A 21,172-nucleotide genomic window follows, 5' to 3' on the forward strand; every position below is an offset into this window, starting at 1 on the left:
AAACAAAGCTATTACTCCGAGCACATCAAGCACTTCTTTTTTCTAAGAAGATAATCCAGCAGAAGCACATTTTAGAGAAAGTGCCTACAGTATACACTCACGGAGCACTTTATCAGGTATTTATTAGATTTAATTTTTAGACTTCTGCTGCTGTTGCCTATCCACTTAAAGAGTTATGATGCGTTGTGTATTCAGAGATTCTCTTATGCATACCACTGTTGTAATGTGTGGTTATTTTGGTTACTGTCACCTTCCTGTCAGCTTTGACTAGTCTGCCCATTCTCATCTGACATCTCTCATTAACAAGGCGTTTCTGTCTGTAGAACTGCTGCTCACTGGATTATTTTTTGTTTTTTTGCACCATTCTTTGCAAACTCAGCAGAGATCAGCAGTTTCGGTCTGCCACCAACAATTATCCCATGATTAAAGTCACTTAAATCACATCTTTTCCCCATTCTGATGGTTGAACATTAACTGAAGCTCCTGACCCGTATCTACCTGATTGTATGCATTGCACTGCTGCCACTGGCGACATGGCTCAGGCAGTAAGAGCAGTCGGAGGGTTGCCGGTTCGATCCCCCGCCCGGGCTGTGTTGAAGTGTCTCTGAGCAAGACACCTAACCCCCAAATGCTCCTGACGAGCTGGTCGGGGCCTTGCATGGCAGCCAATCACCGTTGGTGTGTGAGTGTGTGTATGAATGGGTGAATGGAGAAGCATCAATTGTACAGCACTTTGGATAAAGGTGCTATATAAATGCCTGCCATTTACCACTGATTACATAATCGCATGAGTAAGTAGGCGTAATAAAGTGGCCGGTGAGAATATGAACAATGATGTCTGACATGGAAATATTGAGCAGCATATGAAACCTATTTTTAAAGAAACTTGGGATTTTTGAGGTTTTTTGGATTTTCACACCTGACAACCATGCGGAGGAGCAAAATGGCGAAAATGGCATAATAAAGGTATCAAATATGGCTTTTTTAATATAATAAAATGAAGGTTTGGCACCTTAAAGTCTCTAAATGCAGCTCCTGGTACTTAAGATACTGCTCAGATGTCTGAACAGAATCTCCATACACGGGGGTGTTCCAGGGTCCTGCATAACCGAGTAAAGCAGAAACAATGAAACAAGTAAAAACAGCCATTCCGGGTTTTACTCTGTGTAGTTGCCCAGCTCCATAATCCTGTTCTGTCACCTTTCACAACCCCACAGTTAAGTGTTGTGGAACAAAAGAGAACTGATGCCATTTATAAACAGATACTTTGCTTTCCTTAGTTTTCCTTAGTTACACGCATTGAAGCCTTTTCTTAATGTCTTGTGGAACTAGCTGGACAATGGAAAGGGGATGCTGGTCTTGCATAAAGTAAAGGTCACATGCCAACTAGTTCATTAAAAAACAGAAGCCACCAGAATATTTGAAAGAGCAAGAACAGAAATGAACCAGCACATTTTGACCACAAGATTATTCATCAAACCCTGTGTGAGACCAAGATTAAATGTACAGGTTTCAGAATCTGGGGCAATTCAAAGCATTCTATAGATATAAATGATGAAATGTATCCGTATTAATTTACTCTAATATTTTACTGTTCCATATTTCCATGTATTGTTTCATATTTCATACATCACGTGATTCCTTCTGCTTTCATGCGATAGTCTTTCTCTGCTTAATGGGCAAATCTACATGTACAATGTCCTGTTGGTTACACAGGCTCTGATGAAGAAGCATGTGTTCAAAATGAAATCAGCAAGTTTTTGTTCCTCTAATTATTCCTGTGCAACATGGCAAGATAAAAAGTTCTTTTAAAAGCATTTTCATCTTCCTCTTCTTTCACACGCGTGCCTGAGACACCTGAGAATTAAGCTCCATTACATCCTTCACACTTCCCTCAAATTTTAGTAGCCATTTTTCTCACTTTTCTTCCGTTTTCCTTGCGTTTGGTCCAATGAGCACCCAGCATTCTCTCCACACTCAAATTGATGTCTTTATCAGGGACGGTGGTAATCTGGTTCAACCTTTTCAGTGAATACCTTTCTGAGCCAAAAATAATCCCAATTTTGGAGGTGAGAATAAGTTGAGGAAATTTATTTGGAAATTTGACTTGTGAGACCCAACATAGGGCACACACCTTTAATGCAATCAAACAGCTGTACTACAGGAAAACATTTTACAAGTGTGTCGAGAATGTCAGCATAATTAAAACACACAAAACTCTCACTCCGTTATCTGGACAGTAAAGGCATTCTCCACTTTGACCTATCATCACATCCAGAGGAATTCCAATCACTTATTACAGATACCCACAGTGCAATAGATCTACATATACATAGATATATTTATAATATATATATATTTATCAAGGGGAATTAAAGACTGCTCCATTTAAACAGTGTTATGAACATTTCAAAATCTTCATAAATAAAAAGTGGAAAACAAAAACAAAAGCTATTTCATATATATATTTTACAGATAGTTCCTCAACATCAATATGGAAATTGACCCAAAAAAAAAAGGAAAGAAAAAAACAAGAAAAGGAAGGTTAGTCAAAGCAAATACAAGATAACAAATTACTTTGGCCAACCTGAAAGTACGAGCAAAAGTAGGAAAAGATTTTGTTTTTTTTCATATATCTAAACACACACACAGGACAGACGACTCACTAAGTTACATTGCGCATTTACAAGAGAATGACTACCAAACCGAGACAACTGTACACATTGGAGATAAGACCATACTTATGGAACTATTTTAATTCTCTTTTTTTCCACGTTGTTTTTTAATTTAAGTTTTATTTTTTCCCCCATTCAGCAGCAATGTAGTAAGACGGCTCCGGGCGATTATTTGGTGGAGAGGATGAGGGCGACGATGAGGCCGTAGAGCCCCAGCACCTCAGCGAAGATGAGGATGAGGATCATTCCCACGAATAACCGGGGCTGCTGCGCCGTGCCGCGCACGCCAGCGTCTCCCACGATGCCGATGGCGAACCCCGCGGCCAGGCCACTCAGCCCCACGCTCAGGCCCGCGCCCAGGTGCAGGAAGCTCCTGCAGGGGGAGGACGGAGGGAGGGGGGGTTAGAGGGTGTGTGGGGAGCCGGGGGGTTAGAGGGTGTGTGGGGAGCCGGGGGGTTAGAGGGTGTGTGGGGAGCCGAGGGGTTAGAGGGTGTGTGGGGAGCCAGGGGGTTAGAGGGTGTGTGGGGAGCCGGGGGGTCAGAGGGTGTGTGGGGAGCCGGGGGGTTAGAGGGTGTGTGGGGAGCCGGGGGGTTAGAGGGTGTGTGGGGAGCCAGGGGGTTCGAGGGTGTGTGGGGAGCCGGGGGGTTCGAGGGTGTGTGGGGAGCCGGGGGGTTCGAGGGTGTGTGGGGAGCCGGGGGTTAGAGGGTGTGTGGGGAGCCAGGGGGTTAGAGGGTGTGTGGGGAGCCAGGGGGTTAGAGGGTGTGTGGGGAGCCGGGGGGTTAGAGGGAGGACGGAGAGCCGGGGGTTAGAGGGAGTGAGGGGTCTCCCTGCCGGAGCTGGGGTGTTAGAGGGTGTGAGGGGAGCCGGGGGGGTTAGAGGGTTTGAGGGGTCTCCCTATCGGAGCCGGGTCTGACACGGAGCGGTTTTGGATTCACATGTCTGTATGTGCTCGATTGATCCTGCCTGGAGACAATTGAGCCAACTGAGAGGACCGGGAGGTAGGGTTTGCACTTTGAAAGTGCAAGTTTCATAGGTTATAATACACCAGATAAGCTCGGCAAAGTATAAAAAAAGTATTTGAATACAAAACCATTAGGATTTTGACCCAGGTCTGATTGTGTAGTGTCTTTACCGACATCTTCCTACCCTGCACAAGTGGTGATCCAAAACCGTTTGGTAATCCAAAACCTTTTTTTTTTATTTTTTTTATTTTTAAAAAGGCTCATTTCTAATAACCTTCCAACAATAAAAAGGACCTTATCCATAGGCTTATTAGTCAAAATATAGCTGCATTTTCAACCTTTTAATAAATAACAGTTTAATCGGAGTCCAGATATATATTTTTAAGATTTGTTAATACTATTAACCAAAAAAGGCCACTGCATGTTTTCATCTGATGAACAGGTTAGCCACATTTTATCTGAACAATGTTACAGGCCAAAATAAATTCGGTTGGGATAATGTTTGTAAGGGAGACCTTACCCACAGTAAAACGCACAAGAAAGGGCGCACAATACATTTCCAATAATACATTTGACAAAATGTAAATTTCAAGTTAAAATGACAGCAGTTGGCAGACGGACACTCACCTGTAAAGGGTGACGTTCTCCGAGATGTTGTTGGCGATCAGCACAGCCACCACCAGGCCGTAGATGGCTATGATACCGGCCATGACCACAGGAATGATGGACTTCATGATGAGCTCTGGCCGCATCACCGACATGGCGGCGATTCCCGTGCCGCTTTTCGCCGTGCCATACGCCGCCCCCAAGGCTGAAATACATTAAAAACACACTTCAGCAAGCGTCTTAAAAGGATAAAAAACATTATGTGTACATTCTCACCCATCATCCATCCATTTTTAAAAAACCGTTTATACCTTTCTTAAATACGCTTTCAAATGAAAATTAATATGGCAGAAAGCTTGAGGGGTAGAATGAACATAACTACTGTGAGCTGACACTGAAATGCTAAAACGTCTTCCGACTGTCTTCCAACTTTGCAGGAATTCAACCAGTCCAGTCTTCTTCAGTCAGCGATTGCCACAGCAAACCTGCCATTTTAGGTTTGGTGAGGCAATCAGACTGTTTGAAGCCAATTCCTGCAAGCAACACCACACAGTGCTACAGGTAGCTACAGCCATTTTGGATTGGGGTGTTACCTGCAGAAATATGCTTAACGTTGACCATACTGATGAACAAACAGTGTCATTGTGTAATGGCTCCACTCACTACACATCGCTCACTGCATTCTTGCATCATTTATGTAACTTCACAAGCAGCCTATAACATTTAATCATCTGAATAAACTAAATGTAACCGATGTTAGTCAATCGCATGCAAAGAGCTGGTCCCTGGCTCTTCTGACCCCTCTGCATTGTCCCCACCAGCCCTGTGAAACAGACACCAGAGACGGCATCGATCGCAAACCTCTTCACCGGCTACAACTAGGCCACAACCGCAATCAGAGTCACTGCCAGCCTCTGAGCCAAGAGCATCGCTCTCAAACTCCGGAATGTTCTGGCCCAATGGCTGCCAAAATCAGGTTGTAAATGACTGTTTAATGACATCTAGGCCATGTCGTAATCTTCCCATCTGGGCAGGTAGTTTTGGAGGCATTGAGGGGGTAGTAGGCAGGAGCCTTTTCTATGCGTCTGAGACACATTTGCTCTGTGTGTGGCCGTTTCATTCTTCACTGAAAATGCGTGTTGTCCTACAGTGTGCAACTGTAAACAAAATCAGCCAGACATATTTCATTTTCTATATATATAAGTCAGGAAGCTGCCAATCTAATTAACTGGCTGGATAAAACCATTTCCAGCTTATTCAACTAGCAATTTAACATTGTTTAAATTAACCAAGTTATACATTTAGCTAGTCTGAAAGCTAGTTAGTTAGCTTGCTCAACCCACTGACAACATTACTAGCTATGTTGCAAGCTGACCAGCAAAGTAAATCCATTTTCAATTAATACATAATCTACATTTCTGGTGGCCAACTACAGTCATATGCAGCATTCACTGAACTAGCTCACCATTTTGTAAAATTATTAGTGCTTAGCAAGGTCATTGAGGTGTTAAACATTTGGATTCTGAATTTGTGTTACAAATTAAATTACTTGTGTGTGTGTGCGCGTGCGTGTGCGTGTACCGTAAATCCTCAAATTGTGTCCGGGATTCTATTTGAAGCCGGGCCTCGGATAATAGCCAGGGGCGTGGTCGATTCGGACAAATAAAGGCCGGCCCCCAAATACAAGCCGGGGTAATATTCCCTACCAGTAGGGCTATCAGTCCATGAGCACTAGAAGACATTGTTTCGAATGAACTCAATTAAATAAAAGAGCTCTTCTTAATATTTTATATTGTTGGTTGGTTTAATACTGTTGCCAATGAAAAGTCGTCGTCCTACACCATGGGTCTCCAACACGTTGCTCTCAAGTTACCAGTCGCTTGCCGCCCCCTTCTGAGTAGCTTGCCAAAGGCTGAAGCAGTATACATTTAAACACAATTGTTGCCGGGAGGTATTTCAGCCTACGAATTTAATAAATAGTAAATCAGGCAAAATTAAAAATTAACTCAATTTAGGCTACTTGGCTATGCAATAAGGTTTCCATGTATTTACAGCACAGCGCACGTTCAATGAATGAATGAAAGCGGCTGCCTTGGCTTGCAATAAACAGATGGGTGGAAATCCCGACACTCTTTCAACTACATAAAGCTTAACAGTGAACCACCAAATACCCCCCAGATTTCAGTGCCCATCAGTCCCAACATTAGAATAGCAATAGAATCAAACAGTCCAAAAGTCAATTAAATCCCAAACCAAAGTGAAAATCTTTTGATAGCCTACCGGTATGCTGCTCCAAACGAAACGTATGTCTCACAATAAAAAGCACTTTAGGAAAAAAAGATCCTTAAGAATAAAATTCTACAACAGAAGCCTAATAAGAAATAAAGGCCTGCCTCGGATACAAGCCTGCCCCAAATAAAGGCCTGTGCTTTGTGCAGCCTAAGTAAATAAAAGACCCTGGCCACAATTTGAGGATTCATGGTATATATATATACACACACACACACACATACACATTTACGCAATAAAGCATACCATGTTTTTGGGTTGCTGTTTACAGCTAAACCTAAAGTCTCACAGGATGTTTCAACTGTCCCCACCTATTATGCCAAAAATAATCACCCCCATCACTGTGAAGGCTGGATATTATATATGCGTGATGGGGGCAGTGGAGGTCACTGGACTCAGTGTTGGGAAGGACTGAACACGGACGGCAGACCTGGCAAACGAGGCAGAATATGAGGCAGGGAGGGGTCGGAAACGGAGCGAGGTGAAGATGTCGTCCGTCCCGTTTCGTCACACCGGACTCGACGCCCACGCCTCGAACACGAGGGCTGGGCTTCGCCGAGCACCTCGACGCTGTGTGATAAATGACTCAGAAAACACACACCTCTCCAGGATGCAGCATTTTAATCAGCGTTCCCTCCTCTCTGCAGTCAGACCGGAACCACAACGGGGCCCGGCCGAGGGCTGCAGCCAGTGTCAAAGCTGCGTTACGGCAGAGCCCGGCGTCACTGCGGCTGACAACGCGCTAGCCGTCAGATCTGAGCGCGCTCCACTTCCAGCCTGCCCCAGGTGTTAGGCTCTCGACGCCGTGCCAAAAAGGATCTAAAAATAGCTCTCTGTAGCTACCTGCGCTTCTTCAGCAGCCATCTGCTGAAGGAACGGCGGAGACGGAGCGAGCGCCGCTCCGCGTTTTTCCGAAGGTCACCGGAGAAAAAGGGCTCCTTAAATAATGGAGCAGGCAGCCGAGAGAGGCTTAGATCAGAGGGGGGGGGGAAGGGGGGGCGGAAGAGGCGGAATCTCATTGGTTCGGTGGATTGCGAGGACGGGACTGAGTGGACACATCCGTGGCAAGGGTCCGGCCCCTTCCCCCACCCCACCGCGACACACAGGATTAGGGACTTCCGTCAGGCTGCGCCCTGATGCTCCAGGGCTGATATTAGCAGGAGAAATTCAGCCTTAGACACGCCATTCACACACTTTAAATACAGAAGAATAAAAATAAAACAGATACCAACAGATATCTCTTAGCTATATTATATATATATGTACACACAAATATATCCTGGGTGCAAGCAGAAAGCTAACCGTAAAGCTCTACATTTACAGGGAAGGGCAATTCCTTAGTAACAGACGTTACAACTGCCAAATGTGTGTGATATACAGCTACATAATAAACTGATATACGCTTATATAACCATCAGGAGCACATAACCTTGTTGGTCTCTCATGCAGCTCTATTGGACTTTACCACGCAGATACACTACATTTGTGACGTCGGTTGCCACGAAATCGCCCGGAAGTTTCCAGAATCCTGGTGTCATTCAGGCTGTCCATCCGACTGCTGGCAAGCCCTCTCACGAATCAGGAGCCCTGAGCGCCTCACAGCAGCTCCGCCCCCCAGTGACAGATGGCCGCAGAGACGGGAGGAAGCCCCGGCCTGTATTAAATGCACAGATGGCAGCCGCCCAGCTCCCCCATTCATTTACTCAACCAGCCAAAGGATCGATACGAGGCTGCAATACACTCCGGCGTATTTAATCGGAGTTAATTTAATTTATTAGGAGTAAAAAGAATAAGCTACACCGCAATATCCATTTCATGAGACATCAGTGGCTGAGCTAAGAAGTCTGTTAAATTCCTTGAAGAATACAAGAGCTTTCATCAGAAAATTGTCTTACAGCGATAAACCACAACCAAGCAACAAAACCAATGCAAACATTTAGACTACTTCGTGTCACTGCGGAAACCAAGGCGTAAAGAAAGGAAGTACTAGAGAGGGAAAAAATGATCCCTCCCTGATGACGAACACAGCCCTCTGACAGACCTGTTCATTCATAGCTGAACTAATCCACTTTGCCTCAACCTCCCTGCCCTGGAGAATTTCCCAGTTATACTTCTGCCTAAGACACAAGAAGAGATTCGCCAAACGCTCTGAAACCACAGTGCTGAACTGTGGCCAGCGGGAAACCATAAGGGGGTCCTTAGTTAAAACCTCCCTTCAATCAATCAATAGAAGATGAATAGGGAGGAAAGCAGACCATCCTTTATCCCGTCCGTGGCCTGCAGACGGGCCTGTCTTCATACGCTACCTCCATCTTAAGACACTTTCTAGGCACTCGGATGAGAGCTGTGGCTTTGCTTTCTCCCTCACGTCACACGTTTCTCACAAGGCAGCGGAATGGTGGTCAGTCTTCCTCACAAGGACGTTTAGCAGAGTCTACCATCAATGGGTAGAGGCAGAGAGACTAGACACACCTATTGCCTGCTGAACCCAACCCACTGTTACATTAGACTTAGCAGATGCATTTATCCAAAGCAACATATAGTAAGTGTATACCAAAGGTCATAGTAGTAACTACAGAACATGGGACGGATAACATACAATTTCCATAAAATAGCAGTTGTTTATAGCCATGAACATCTCATCTAGTAAACATGGTAAATATAGGCTATAAGTCTGGGTATAGTATGACAGACTAGAAGCAGGGCATGATGCAATAAACCAAACAAAATATGAATGTGTGAAGAAAAGGGGGGCTGAATGAATTGGTGTGGAATGAAAACCCTGTGATTTAATCCTAATCCTGTGCTTAGGTACAGAGGTTTTTTTCTGGTTTGCAGGGTTTTTTTTATTGTATAACCATTTGCACTGCAAAAATTAAATCACAACCAAGCTAAATTCAAGTGCTACACGAGTGCAGTAAAGTGGCACTTGGGTACGAAATGAATTAAACGGCAAGTGAAGTGTAGAGGGATCTCAAGATGAGTCAGGAGGTTGTGCCTATGCTGAGCAAACAGTACATGACTGGTGGTGGTGACGATCCAGACATCGGCAGGGTGTGGAGACGGAGTCTACTTTTCCAGTTCTCTTTTATGTTATAGAACAAAATGGAAAAATCTACCAGAAATGCTTTTACTATGCTCGGAATGAATATGTACTGTAAACTATACACCCAGGGCCTGTGAATTAAAGCTTTTGAATGTCAGTGTTTTCCCCTATGTAAACCCATCTGTGGCAAACAATATCAGCACTGCAGCTATAAAACAAAGTTGGTCAATAATGGAATTCATTCACAAGAGGTGTGTTAGGGGATGTGCAGATTACAGCTGTACACAAAAAGCCTCCCCAGGTAAGTGCTAAAGATTAGGCTACCCCCAACCCAATCCTAGAAAAACACAAATTAATGCATTTTAGTGTCCACACGCATCACAGCTGAAGAGTGGATTTATTAACACGGTGGGGGGGAGCTACAAAAGAAGAAAAAAGAAGAAGCAGACCATGTTCAAGCGTCTTAGTGAAGCATGAGAGGACCGGCCTTAGGGGAAACGAAAGCACTAAGAAATACAGAAGTGAAAAGGTAGCACTTCTAGGTAAAATGTGTTATAATGGTGTACTCGGCACCACACAGCCAGTGTACCGTGTCCCCTCAGCTGACTGCTGCAGAAGCCAAGGACAACAGGAAGGCAGGCACGGTGGGCCAGAGGCCTTCACACAACTACTGCAGCAGAGGAGCTCCTCATAGGACTGTTTAAAAACACAAAAGAAAACGGAAGAGATGGAACCGTTGGTACAGCAGGGTGCATACGAGAACTGAAAAAAGCACTGACTCAGCAACGAGGAACATTCTAGTCACGGTCGCTACCAAAACTTAAACTGTGCGACTGGAAAGTAAAATTAGGCGCACTTGAGTCCCCGCGAATAAGCGTCCTGTCACGACCTACACAGTTACTTTATCTAACAAAAACTGCTGTGCTGTGTGTGACTTCCCTTTATCTGTATTGGCTGCTAACGGTGAACAAGCGAACCAAACAAATAGAGGCTTTACATCGGTGTCGGCGTTAGATTGGTTGAAAGTTAATGTGTTATGGGTTGTCAACACAGTAACATTGAAAACGGCAGCTGGCTAGAGATGCCACACAAGGCAGATTAGTGTGGCAGGCTTTCCTGCATCGACAGGAAACTCCCTTCTTTGTTGCAGTTTTAACATAACGAAATAAGAGTGCTAGCACCCATTAGTTCATAAGTATTCGGTTTAAGGAAGAGGCCAAACCCTTGTACAGTAGCGCATTTGAACATTTTTTTTTCTAAATTCAGCAATTGTTGGGGCTGCAGGAAGGCTTGTTCAGTTAAAGTACTACGCTGTGGTGAACAGATAAGCCTCATGGTCCCGGGTCTGTGGTTCATCACGATCTAGCGCTCCCCGTGGGTTAATTGGGCACCCATATCAAGGGCAGCTTGTAGCCTAGTGGTTAAGGCTGGGACCAAGGTTGGTGGTTCAATCCCCGGTGTAGTCACAGTAAGATCTGCACAACTGTTGGGCCTTGAGAAACCCCACACTGCTCCAGGGGGGGATTATCCTCTGCTTAGTCTAATCAACTGTAAGTCGTTTTGGATAAAACAGTCAGCTAAATAACATTCAATGCAATGTAAATAGACTGCATGTTAAAGCCAAATATGAAAGGTTCTCTCTATGAGCTTAGCTACAGTCTGAGGTTTGAAAAGAAGCAGACTGGGGACAAAACGCATTTTGGAAGAGAACTGTGGTTGACACTCTCCCGAAAAGGCAGTGTATAAATTATGCATTTGTTGTCATAGGTAATCCACATACATGTAATACTATTTTTACCAAGCACTCCTAAAACTGAGACAAATTACACTGGACGATATAGGCAAGAAGCTACCAGCTCATGTTTTATGACCCTGCAATCTTGACATCATTGACGATTTAGCGAGTATTTGTCCTTTGCCCATAAAGCAATTTACTGTGTCAACACCATTATCTTTTATCTCAGAAGTTATCTTATCTAGGATAGACTAGATTATCTTATCTAGAAAGTTATATATATCGTGCATGTTTATGTGATGATGTTTATAGGAAAAGTATAAGGGAAATGAGAGCAAGCTAAACCTGCGACTGGCTTTGAGGTCTACCCACTACAGCTTTGTTTTCATACATTAAACATTACTACAACAGTAAACATATAATTACATGCAACAACATGTAATTTAAAGGAAGCATGGTAAAAATATTCTGTTAAGGACACATGCAGGCAGTCTCTTGTTCCAAGACGCTAGTTTGGCTAGGAACGCAAAACCCAGTTCCTATTTCAACAATCGATTTTGGCAACCTCCGAACAAAGGTACATTACATTTTTAATAGATCTGGATATGCCATATTAAAGCAGAAATGTTGAGTTGCGAAATTAAAGACCAAGCAACGTTTTAATGTGCAGTGCTCTAGACGTGAAATATTTGAATGTGTGAATCGAGAAATAGACCCATGCGTATCAAGAAAATCACTTACTGTTGTAACAGGAGAAAATTACATTTACTTTCCCTTACGTGGTACTGCCTGTTTGTGAGGACACAGACACTGACCAGACTCTTGCATGGCGTGGGGAAACTATGACTCGGGTCTTCCTAACCATCTTCATTAGGCTACTTTTAACTCTATACACAGCTATACTTGAGTCCCCTGACAGAAAACAATCATTAATCAATCCTAACATCTATGAAACCTAGTGTTTTTGAAAGTTTGTTGAAAATATTTACAGGCTTCACCTAACTCAATTACCAATACATATAGAAATTCACTGATTCACATTACATTGTGTGTACAAAGAAAAGTGGGAGTCAGTGGAGACGGGATTCTGAAAGCAATGCAGTGTTCACACTTCCCCTTTGACAGCTGCGGCAGAGACAGCACACCAGAACCAGGCCTAACCCAGACGCTAAAGCTGGAGTAACACCGGCAACAGTGTCATTTTCACTCACCTAACGATTGAAAACCACCTTCCTGCCAGACGCCTTCAGCAACAGGCAGTCGGTTTTTTAGATAAAAGAAACATCCGAGGAATTCTACCGATAAACATTTTCCTCCTTGTTGAAAAATAAAAGGGTGCGGTTGTTTTACGTTGTGACTACTGAGAGAGAACAAGTCAAGGTTTTAACGAGGTGGGATAAACACCTTTGCATGTTGTGTCTAGATTTAGAGGATTGTTGTTATTGCTCTTCAGGTTGGGTGTGTACCACTGAAGCACCCTTAGAGTGAACTGAGCCAGAGGAGAAGATGAAGGTGCAGCAGGTTCAGGGCAGCAGCAGGGTATGTGTACGTCTTCCAGAGCGTGCCCACAGGTGAGCAGGCCTGCTGATGGAGCAGACAGCTCACACTTCCCCCATCCTCACTAGCGTTGCCCAGTGACAGTGACTCAGCGCCCCGTGGAGCCAGACCCAGTCCGGAAACTAGTAGCACACTCAGCTCCAGCAGATGTACCCCCGTGTCATGAGTGCATGTGCACATGTGCTATAACCACCATCAGGACAGCATTCCATCCTGCTCAGACCTATTCTGAGAACCATTACAACTCTGCTCTTTGCCCACCATATTGGAGAAAGACATGGCGAAAACAATGGCGGTAATTCTTGACATTTCTAATGAGTCAATGAATCAATGAGTGCTATTGTACGGTGATGACACAGGAAAAGAATACACACTTAGACATTCAAATGGTGATTTTCTTAAATTAGAATCTCTAGTGCAAACTGCACGGTTGCATTCTGAGATTATATCACCTGAAATTGGGTTTCATGCATAAACCCAGGCCAATTATAACAGATTCCTGTTGCAGCTCAGCATCTCATATTGCCCACCCCAAATGTCCCATCCGGACACCTAGCCAGCCAATTACCCTCACAGATCATTCTCACAAGCAACCTCACCTGATGCAGGGACTCACTTTAGTCCTGCTTCATATTGCATCTTATGGGTTTGCAAACAATATATCTGAAATATAGGCAATGCTTGCATTTTCCCAATGGGTTATCTTAAAAACTTAGGACTCCATACACAAGACTTTATGGTAAAAGCAGACAATATTAAGCAATACTGTTCTCTCCAGAGAATGCAGAGAAAGCAGTTTGCAAGACTCATAAGGCCTGCTAGACTTGCATAAAATCGTGACCATGAAAAACAGCTTGCTTGTGCAGTTTCTCCTTGGGCTTCCGCTGAATGTCATCTCCAACCATTAAACCAGTAAGTTAGATTTCAGCTCAGAACTATGAACCAACCCCACAGCAAAATAATAGGCTTTCTGTCTACTGGCCTTTTAACAGCAAAACTGTCCCTCTTCCTCAGTGGCATAGCTGCAACAAGGTCACAAAGCGTGCAAGGTCGCAAAGTTTGCGGCTAGAAGCAAGTTGTCAGCTCAGTTCAAACCATAAGCGAACGCCACAGCAAAAAAAACACCTACCACTTTAACAGCGAACTGCACGCCTATGTCCCTCATCCTCCCTTGCATATTCACTGCAAGGTCACAGAACATGAACGGAGACATTTCATTTCCGTTCATTCCTAGAGCAGTTCGGCACGGGAAACCTTTTGTTTTTACAGGGTACGACATTGCACACACTGTTCACACGTGCTAAAAAAGAGCTTGGCTGTTCAGAACCTGCCCAGCTTCAACAAAGTTTGAAATGACTAACAAAGTAGTAGTAGTAGTAGTAGTAGTAGTAGTAGTAGTAGTAGTAAAGAGAACTGATTTAGTTAACACTTATCCTTGTGTAAAGAGCCTTGCACTCATGCCACAAAAATGTCACGTTTGTCGCTGCGGTTTGCTTGAGGTTTGATGGTAATATGGTACGATAATTACGCATCTTCTATGCACCAACCATTTCTGCCCTCACAGTGCAGGTTCATTTCACTTGAGAAGGGGCAAGTCCTGATGTACCAAGTATGACACAATGCTGACCAGTTCGCCGCAGAAAATGATCCCAGGTACACTGTAGGTAGTGAAAGGCATCAATACATACTATGAATTTATTTTTAAACATACTGAAGTGTGACAAAATAAGTTGTAACTCACATCCTGATTGACTACTAGCTCAAGTGGGGATACTTGTTTTTCCAGTAAATAACTACTACAGAAAGAAAAGGAGGATTACTTGCTGAACCTGTTAATTCTGAATTATAATATCATACCATGTGCTCTGCAGGGCCTATTTTATTGAATGGCTTTAATGACAGTTCTTCGCTGCACTTTTGAATACAGGCCTAAAGACAGCTTACTAACACTTAGCATTCACAGAGCTGTGAGTTGAGAGGTTTCACATGAACGTCGTCAGCACTAACTGGAGCATTATGACAGTTTCAAGCAACTGAACACCTTATCTGCCATAAGAAGTCTTATGCTCCTATCAACTGAAGATGGAGTCACATTCCACATTCCAGCAATCTACGAGCTTTCGGTATCGAAACAGGCAAACCTGAAAGAAAGCGGGGTTAGCAGACTAGCCGAGTCGTTTCCTGTCTGCATGCAGCATTCACGCCAGGACACAAACTCACCCCCATTCTACATCGCATCTCAGACACCAGCTCATGTACCTCTCAAACTCAAGCTGCTATCACTGGACTTAATAGAAACAGGATATGGCCAAATTGTTAATTATTAGGGAGGTGTTTTTCTAATCAACGTTAAGAAAAATATCATTGGCATGTTCCAAAAATTCCCTTTGGTCACATCAAGCCTGCATTGCCATTTTGAAATTTGTTTCATATATTCAATCATTCATCAATTGTCTGTTTGACAGGTTATCAATTAACTGTAATGCACATCACCAAGATTCAATTTATTCAAAATGTGGAGCTGTATAAAAGTGTATAAAAGGTGTATACCCAGGAAGTATCTGGGATACACAAAAGTGTCATGGTGAAATTCAGCGGAAGGATTAGAGACTGACATTAAAGTCTGACAAAAAGAGCAACATGTCTTGATTATCACAAGATTTCCAACATACAACAACGCTGGTTTCAAAGATAAGAATGGTCTCCTTCACTACGTCGAAACCTGTCATTCCTATGACAAAGTACAGGGACTCTGATCCACGGAATAGCATTTTTTATTTTTTCCCTCGAACTCGGACTAGCTAGCTAACGCAGGTGATGCACGTAATGTAGGCAGGATTTTCGTGCTTAGTCCAATTGCAACATGGATGCGACGGTTTTTTCTGGGAATAATCGAAGGTGCTTTAGCTAAGTTAAATAACTGGCTCCCATAATGTGTTAAATCGGTGCGTCAGTAGGCACGTAGCTAGATTTCTAGCTAACTACCTGAAGCCAACAATAAATTAATCTAGTCTTAAATACGTCGACGCATCTAGAATAGGTAGCTAAAGTTAGTCAGTAGCTAACGTCAGCTAGCACTTACACGGAGCTAGCTAAAGTTACCAGCAATGCAGTGTAGCCGTTTCGCGTTAACATTAGCCAATTGCGATATCTATGCATTTAAGCTAAGTTCACTAGCTCGCCAGTAGACGTTAGCTAGCCCATGTCATTTGTCGATCGGCAGATAACGTTAGCTAGACTCGCAGGACATTTCATTGGTTAGCTACGTTAGCGATGGGGATTAAAAAAGGGTCATTACATGCCATTCCACGTTACCTAGCTACGCTGGCTAAGTGTAGCATTATTCTCTATGGTTATACCCTCTAAACCACCTAGCCAGCCAAGTTAGCCAGGGAGGTGAGACGATGGCTAACATGACACCCAGTAGGCTAGCCATTCTGACTGCTCTGTTACGTTTACGACATTACGCAGCTAAGTTAGCTATGTTAACGTGTTAGCGAATTTAAAGCAGCGATACATTGAAGAATTTAGCCAACAAGCAGTTAGTTATCTCAAGCGCTAGCAGTAACGTTTGACTAGCCAAGTGTTCTCCGTCACATAATGAAGAAAACGTTGGCTAGGTAGCCAACTACCGCGATAGCCAACATCCACTAATATTATTATACAAATAGCTAGCAGTTAGCAGTACAGCAGGAGGCACAGTATTAGATAGCTAATTTAGCTACGGTGGCTAGCTAGCCCAGCTGGTTAGCTAGCCGATCAACCAGTCCAAACACACACCCTTTGCTCTTCCACACAAGCAATTAAGTTAGTCTATATGGGTAGGTTAGCTGAACAACAGACAGCTCCTTACATACATAACCATTATTAAATATGGCAATACATCATACTTATAACACTACTTGTAATTAAACATTGAAAATCGTTTCGTTACCGCTGAAGACCATAGCCGCAGAGGCACCCATCACTGCGAAGAATGGTGCGTACAGAGGACTTTCGGCGGACGCCATTCTTTCTCACACACAGCTAAAAAAAAAACAAGAATACAAGACTGCAGTCGTCGCGTCCTCTAAATGGGTTCCTTTTAAATACTGTACGGTGTAATTATTATTATTATTTTAATTATACGTGGAACCTATCGCTGTAAAAAGACTACCTAGCTAGCTACGAGAGTGAGTAAGTCACGAATCTTCCTCTCCTCTGATAAATACCGGTGCAGCAGTACAAAATGGCGAAGCGGAAAATATCACCTGACCAACCCTAAGAGTCTAGTTCATTATGTTTGAAGGGATGAATAATGCAACTACACGTGCTTCATCAAACCCATGTCGTATCCGATAGGTTTACTATATCACCTATCATTTGAATAGACTTTACATAAAATCCATGTTCTTTTTTAAAATTAAAAAGCAGAGAATAGTGCTACTTTTGTTACACGCATATCATCCCCTGTTTTAAATGGATGGTGGTGTGCCCCGCTGCAGGTTCTGTGACCGAAGCGTGTGAAGTATTCCTGTAGTTATTATAGCTGGGAATCTAGGTTATTATGATGGTTTTTGTCAGATGTAAAATCAAGCCATGCTCGGAAAAATAGTATGTTATGATTTCGATTGTATTATCGTCAGCGGTCAAAATTGCATTCCTTAAAACTAGAGAACGCCAGATGACAGTCAGTGAAGTAGCCTAATGTTAGCTGGCTTTTGTATTTAAACTTTCAATTGATTCAGAAAAATCTCATGTAATTATAGATTCAGAAAAACCCCAACAATTAATCATCATCGTTAAAACATTCAATTTTGGTCTCATTTGGTAAGTTATGGTTGAACGAAGGTGCTGTGGTCAGATTAAACCAAATAGAAAATTTTGGTGAGATACAGCATCAGTATATTTAGAGTCGAAACAGATGCATGAAAGGAGATGTGCGTCATGAAATGTGGTGGTGGGTCCGAAAAATGTGGGGCTGTTTTAATTCAAGAGGTATCGGGGCACTGGATAAAATGGTAATGGATATCAGGCAATTTTAGCTTTTAGGTTCTCTCTACTGCAAGGCTGAGACTTGGCTGTAGGTGGACTTTCCAAGATGACCATGACCCAAAGCATACCTCAAAGTCTACACAGAAATGGTTCTGTGACAACAAAATCTATATTCTCCAGTGGATTGAGGTTTGGTTGGACTCATATGTATTCTGTTGGAATTGTATTAACAAGGGTAATTTTACAGTGTGATGTCTATAAGTCACAGGCCTTAGGCAGTCATCAAATGCAAATCATTTTCATCCAAGTATGGTTTTATTTCAGATTGTTAATTTGTCAAATTAGTTACTTTTGGTCCCTTAAAATAGGACGATGTAAAAAAGGGCTGTAATTCATACATGGACCATGAGTCTGTGCTTTAATCTCATATTCATTGTTTCATATGGAGTACGGAGCCAAAACAACAAAAATAGCATCTCTGTCCTAATACTTATGGACTGCATTGTGCATATTGTGTCCATGTAACATGAAGCTCTTTTTTTATTTTATCTGTAAACAATTCCCTTGGCGGTGTCCTTGGCTTTGCACTCAAGTGATGTGTGAAATGGAAGTGATTACAGAAGGGTTTTTGGCTCTGCAATGAAAGCTATAGGATAAATACGGATGCGTGCCTTTGGCCGAAAGGGGGGAGGGATGAGGTTTCCCACTACCGTATATTGCTCTCAGCCAGCACAGGCGCATAAGACCGGGACCTGCAACGGGGGAGGGAGCGAGTGAGTAAGAGAGATCAAACAGCTCTGCTCCTCCCCCACCACGTCTTACTCCTGAATCTTCACATAGCCAGGCAGGCTTGTCTTCTCGCACCCCTCCCTAATTGCATTTTTCTGGCAGCTATTTGCTGTTATATTTCATATTGTCGATACAAAAGCTTTTTGATTTAGGCCGATATCTGCTATATAACAGCAGTTTACCATCAAAACAAGGTCACAAAGCTCATATTCTTTCTTCATTGATTCAACATTTATTTATTAAAGTTATATTTTAAATCAGCCATTTGTTTGAATATTGAAAACAATGTGCAGTTTCAAGAACTAAACACTACACACTCACACATGCATGAACCCTCTTTCTGTTGATTTTGAGGAATACTTGAGTTCTTCAGAACGATTATTTTGCCCTTAAGAGGCTGGAGGCTAGGAACAGCATGTGGAAAACAATCCCATAACATGAAACATCCACCACCATATTTCACCATAGGTATGCCGTCCTTTTCAACATAAGCAGCCTTCTGATACCAAACCCATCACTAGCACCTGGGCTCAAATGTAGTTTAGCAAAAATATTGGGCAAGTTTTAGCAAGGTCTCTAAGCATGGCTCTAGTATTTTGAAAGATAGTGTATTGAGGAACGATAAAGGATCCCCCCAATATGATTATTAATTTCATAAAACATAATGGAAGACTTCTGAGTACTGTGTGCTACCCTTGTACCCGTGTACACACAAAGTACTGAACCATTACCAATCATTTTTACATCTATCTTTATGGAAAAAAAAGAATATAGCTGCTTAAAAATCTCAGATGAATTTAGATAAATGAGCATAGCTTACCAAGTACATTGAGATGACATGCTGAAATGTGGCAACTGAAATTATTTTGCACAGACAAGACACAACCTGAAATATATTAAATTTATATATTGATAGCTGCTTTGCATGTGTTTTCCTTCTGTCAAGAGGGCAGCCATACAGTATATACATTCCATCCCATTAATCCTAATGGTGTTTCTCCTGTTTCTTAAAGAGAATTATCTAAATATGTCTGGGAAATGCCTATAGTTTAGGATGCATTACTGGTTATTTATTTTCTGAGCATGCCCTAAGAATCTGCCCCACTCAATGATTTATTCTCCTTCAAGAGTCATCTGGGATCAGATCTATTTATAGTCAGCAGCTTAATTAAACTTCCCAAATTTGACCACGGTCCTATTCACTGTGAACATTTTCTTACATTTTAACCATTTAATTGTTAAAGTAGGGGATGTGAACAATGGCATTAAATTAACTGTTAGGCATGCATGTGAGCATATTCCTATGTTCTTTGGTAAACTGTGGAGGTTAGGTCAAAGCCACAATTGTGAGAACACATTGAGGTAATGAGAGGAAGGGACAAAAAGGGCCATATCAATCAAAAGTAGTGTGCACAATTATGTGTTTTGCATGATTTTCAAAAAATTGAAGCATGGACACCCACACATAGAAACACTTTCAAGTAGACTAAGAACAATCATACAATGGCATGTCCATACTGGATGGCCCTGTGACTGCTGTACAGTTTTAAACTGTTTTACCACTGTTATAAGTGTGAAAGACCATGTTCAATTTCGTAACCAGTCAGACCAACAGACTGAATTTCTGTACAGTCATATATTGATTCTACTGTACTTGAAATCGAAAGTCCGTGATAGCTCTTTCAATTCAGCTGTGTGCAAACATAGTGGCTCTTGCAGTAAAATGTGGGCCCTTCTATTCTTTTTGTACAAAGTCATGTGATGAGTGAGATCATGTGGAAAAACTTGAAGAAATAGATCCTTTCTACAACCATGTGACATGTCAGTGTGCGCTGTTTGCTTGTCATAACCACTTGGTCACAGTTTTCCACCACAATTGTCACTGTTGTAGCGATACTGTCTGTGTAACTGATCTGAGCACATCAGTGTGAAATTAGCATTTTACCAAAAATGTCCTTTATTACAATACAGCTGTGAAATAGCTGAACATACACTCACTGAGCACTTTGTTAGGTACACCTCTACTCCAGCTTGTAAATGCAAATATTTCATCAGCCAATCATGTGGCAACCACTACATGCATAAAAGCATGCAGACCTGGTCAAGAGGTTCAGCTGTTTTTCAGACCGAATGTCAGAATTGGGAAGAAATGTGATCTAAGTGACTTTAACCACAGAATGATTGTTGGTGCCAGACAGGGTAGGTTAAATATATCAGAAACTGCTGATCTCCTGGGATTTTCACTCTCCAAGAGTTTGCAGAGAATGGTGCGAAAAACAAAAAACATCCAGCGAGCATTCTGTGGGCAAAAATGCCTTGTTAATGAGAGATGTAAGTGGAGAAGGGCCAGACTGGTCAAAGCTGACAGGAAGGTGACAGTAACGCAAATAACCAAACATTACAGTTACACATTACCATACAACAGTGATATGCAGAAGAGCATCTCTGAACACACTGCGCATCATAACTCTGTGGTTAGGTTACAGCAGTAGAAGTCTAAAAAATAAGTCTAATAAATACCTAATAAAGTGCTCACTGA

General features: G+C 42.6%; 1 protein-coding gene across 1 annotated transcript; it reads right to left on the reverse strand.

Annotated features, from left to right (window-relative positions):
• Positions 1–2,076: 2,076 nt before the first annotated feature.
• Positions 2,077–17,105, reverse strand: atp6v0cb (ATPase H+ transporting V0 subunit cb). The gene is made up of 3 exons (XM_061231765.1): positions 16,805–17,105; positions 4,265–4,448; positions 2,077–3,048 (listed from the first exon to the last, which is right to left on the reverse strand). Exons 1-3 carry the CDS (start codon positions 16,878–16,880, stop codon positions 2,844–2,846), a joined length of 465 nt encoding a protein of 154 aa, XP_061087749.1. The 5' UTR covers positions 16,881–17,105; the 3' UTR covers positions 2,077–2,843.
• Between the last annotated feature and the right edge of the window lie 4,067 nt (positions 17,106–21,172).

The sequence above is a fragment of the Conger conger genome, chromosome 2 (genome assembly GCF_963514075.1).
Source record: "Conger conger chromosome 2, fConCon1.1, whole genome shotgun sequence".
Taxonomy (NCBI): Eukaryota; Metazoa; Chordata; class Actinopteri; order Anguilliformes; family Congridae; genus Conger; species Conger conger.

Excerpts from the sequence above, each read along its gene's own strand:
- atp6v0cb (XM_061231765.1), bottom strand. The coding sequence starts at position 16,880 with ATGGCGTCCGCCGAAAGTCCTCTGTACGCACCATTCTTCGCAGTGATG. Across the intron at positions 4,449-16,804 it reads TGCGGCTATGGTCTTCAGCG|CCTTGGGGGCGGCGTATGGC; the intron begins GTAACGAAACGA and ends AATGTATTTCAG. Across the intron at positions 3,049-4,264 it reads GAGAACGTCACCCTTTACAG|GAGCTTCCTGCACCTGGGCG; the intron begins GTGAGTGTCCGT and ends CTCCCCCTGCAG.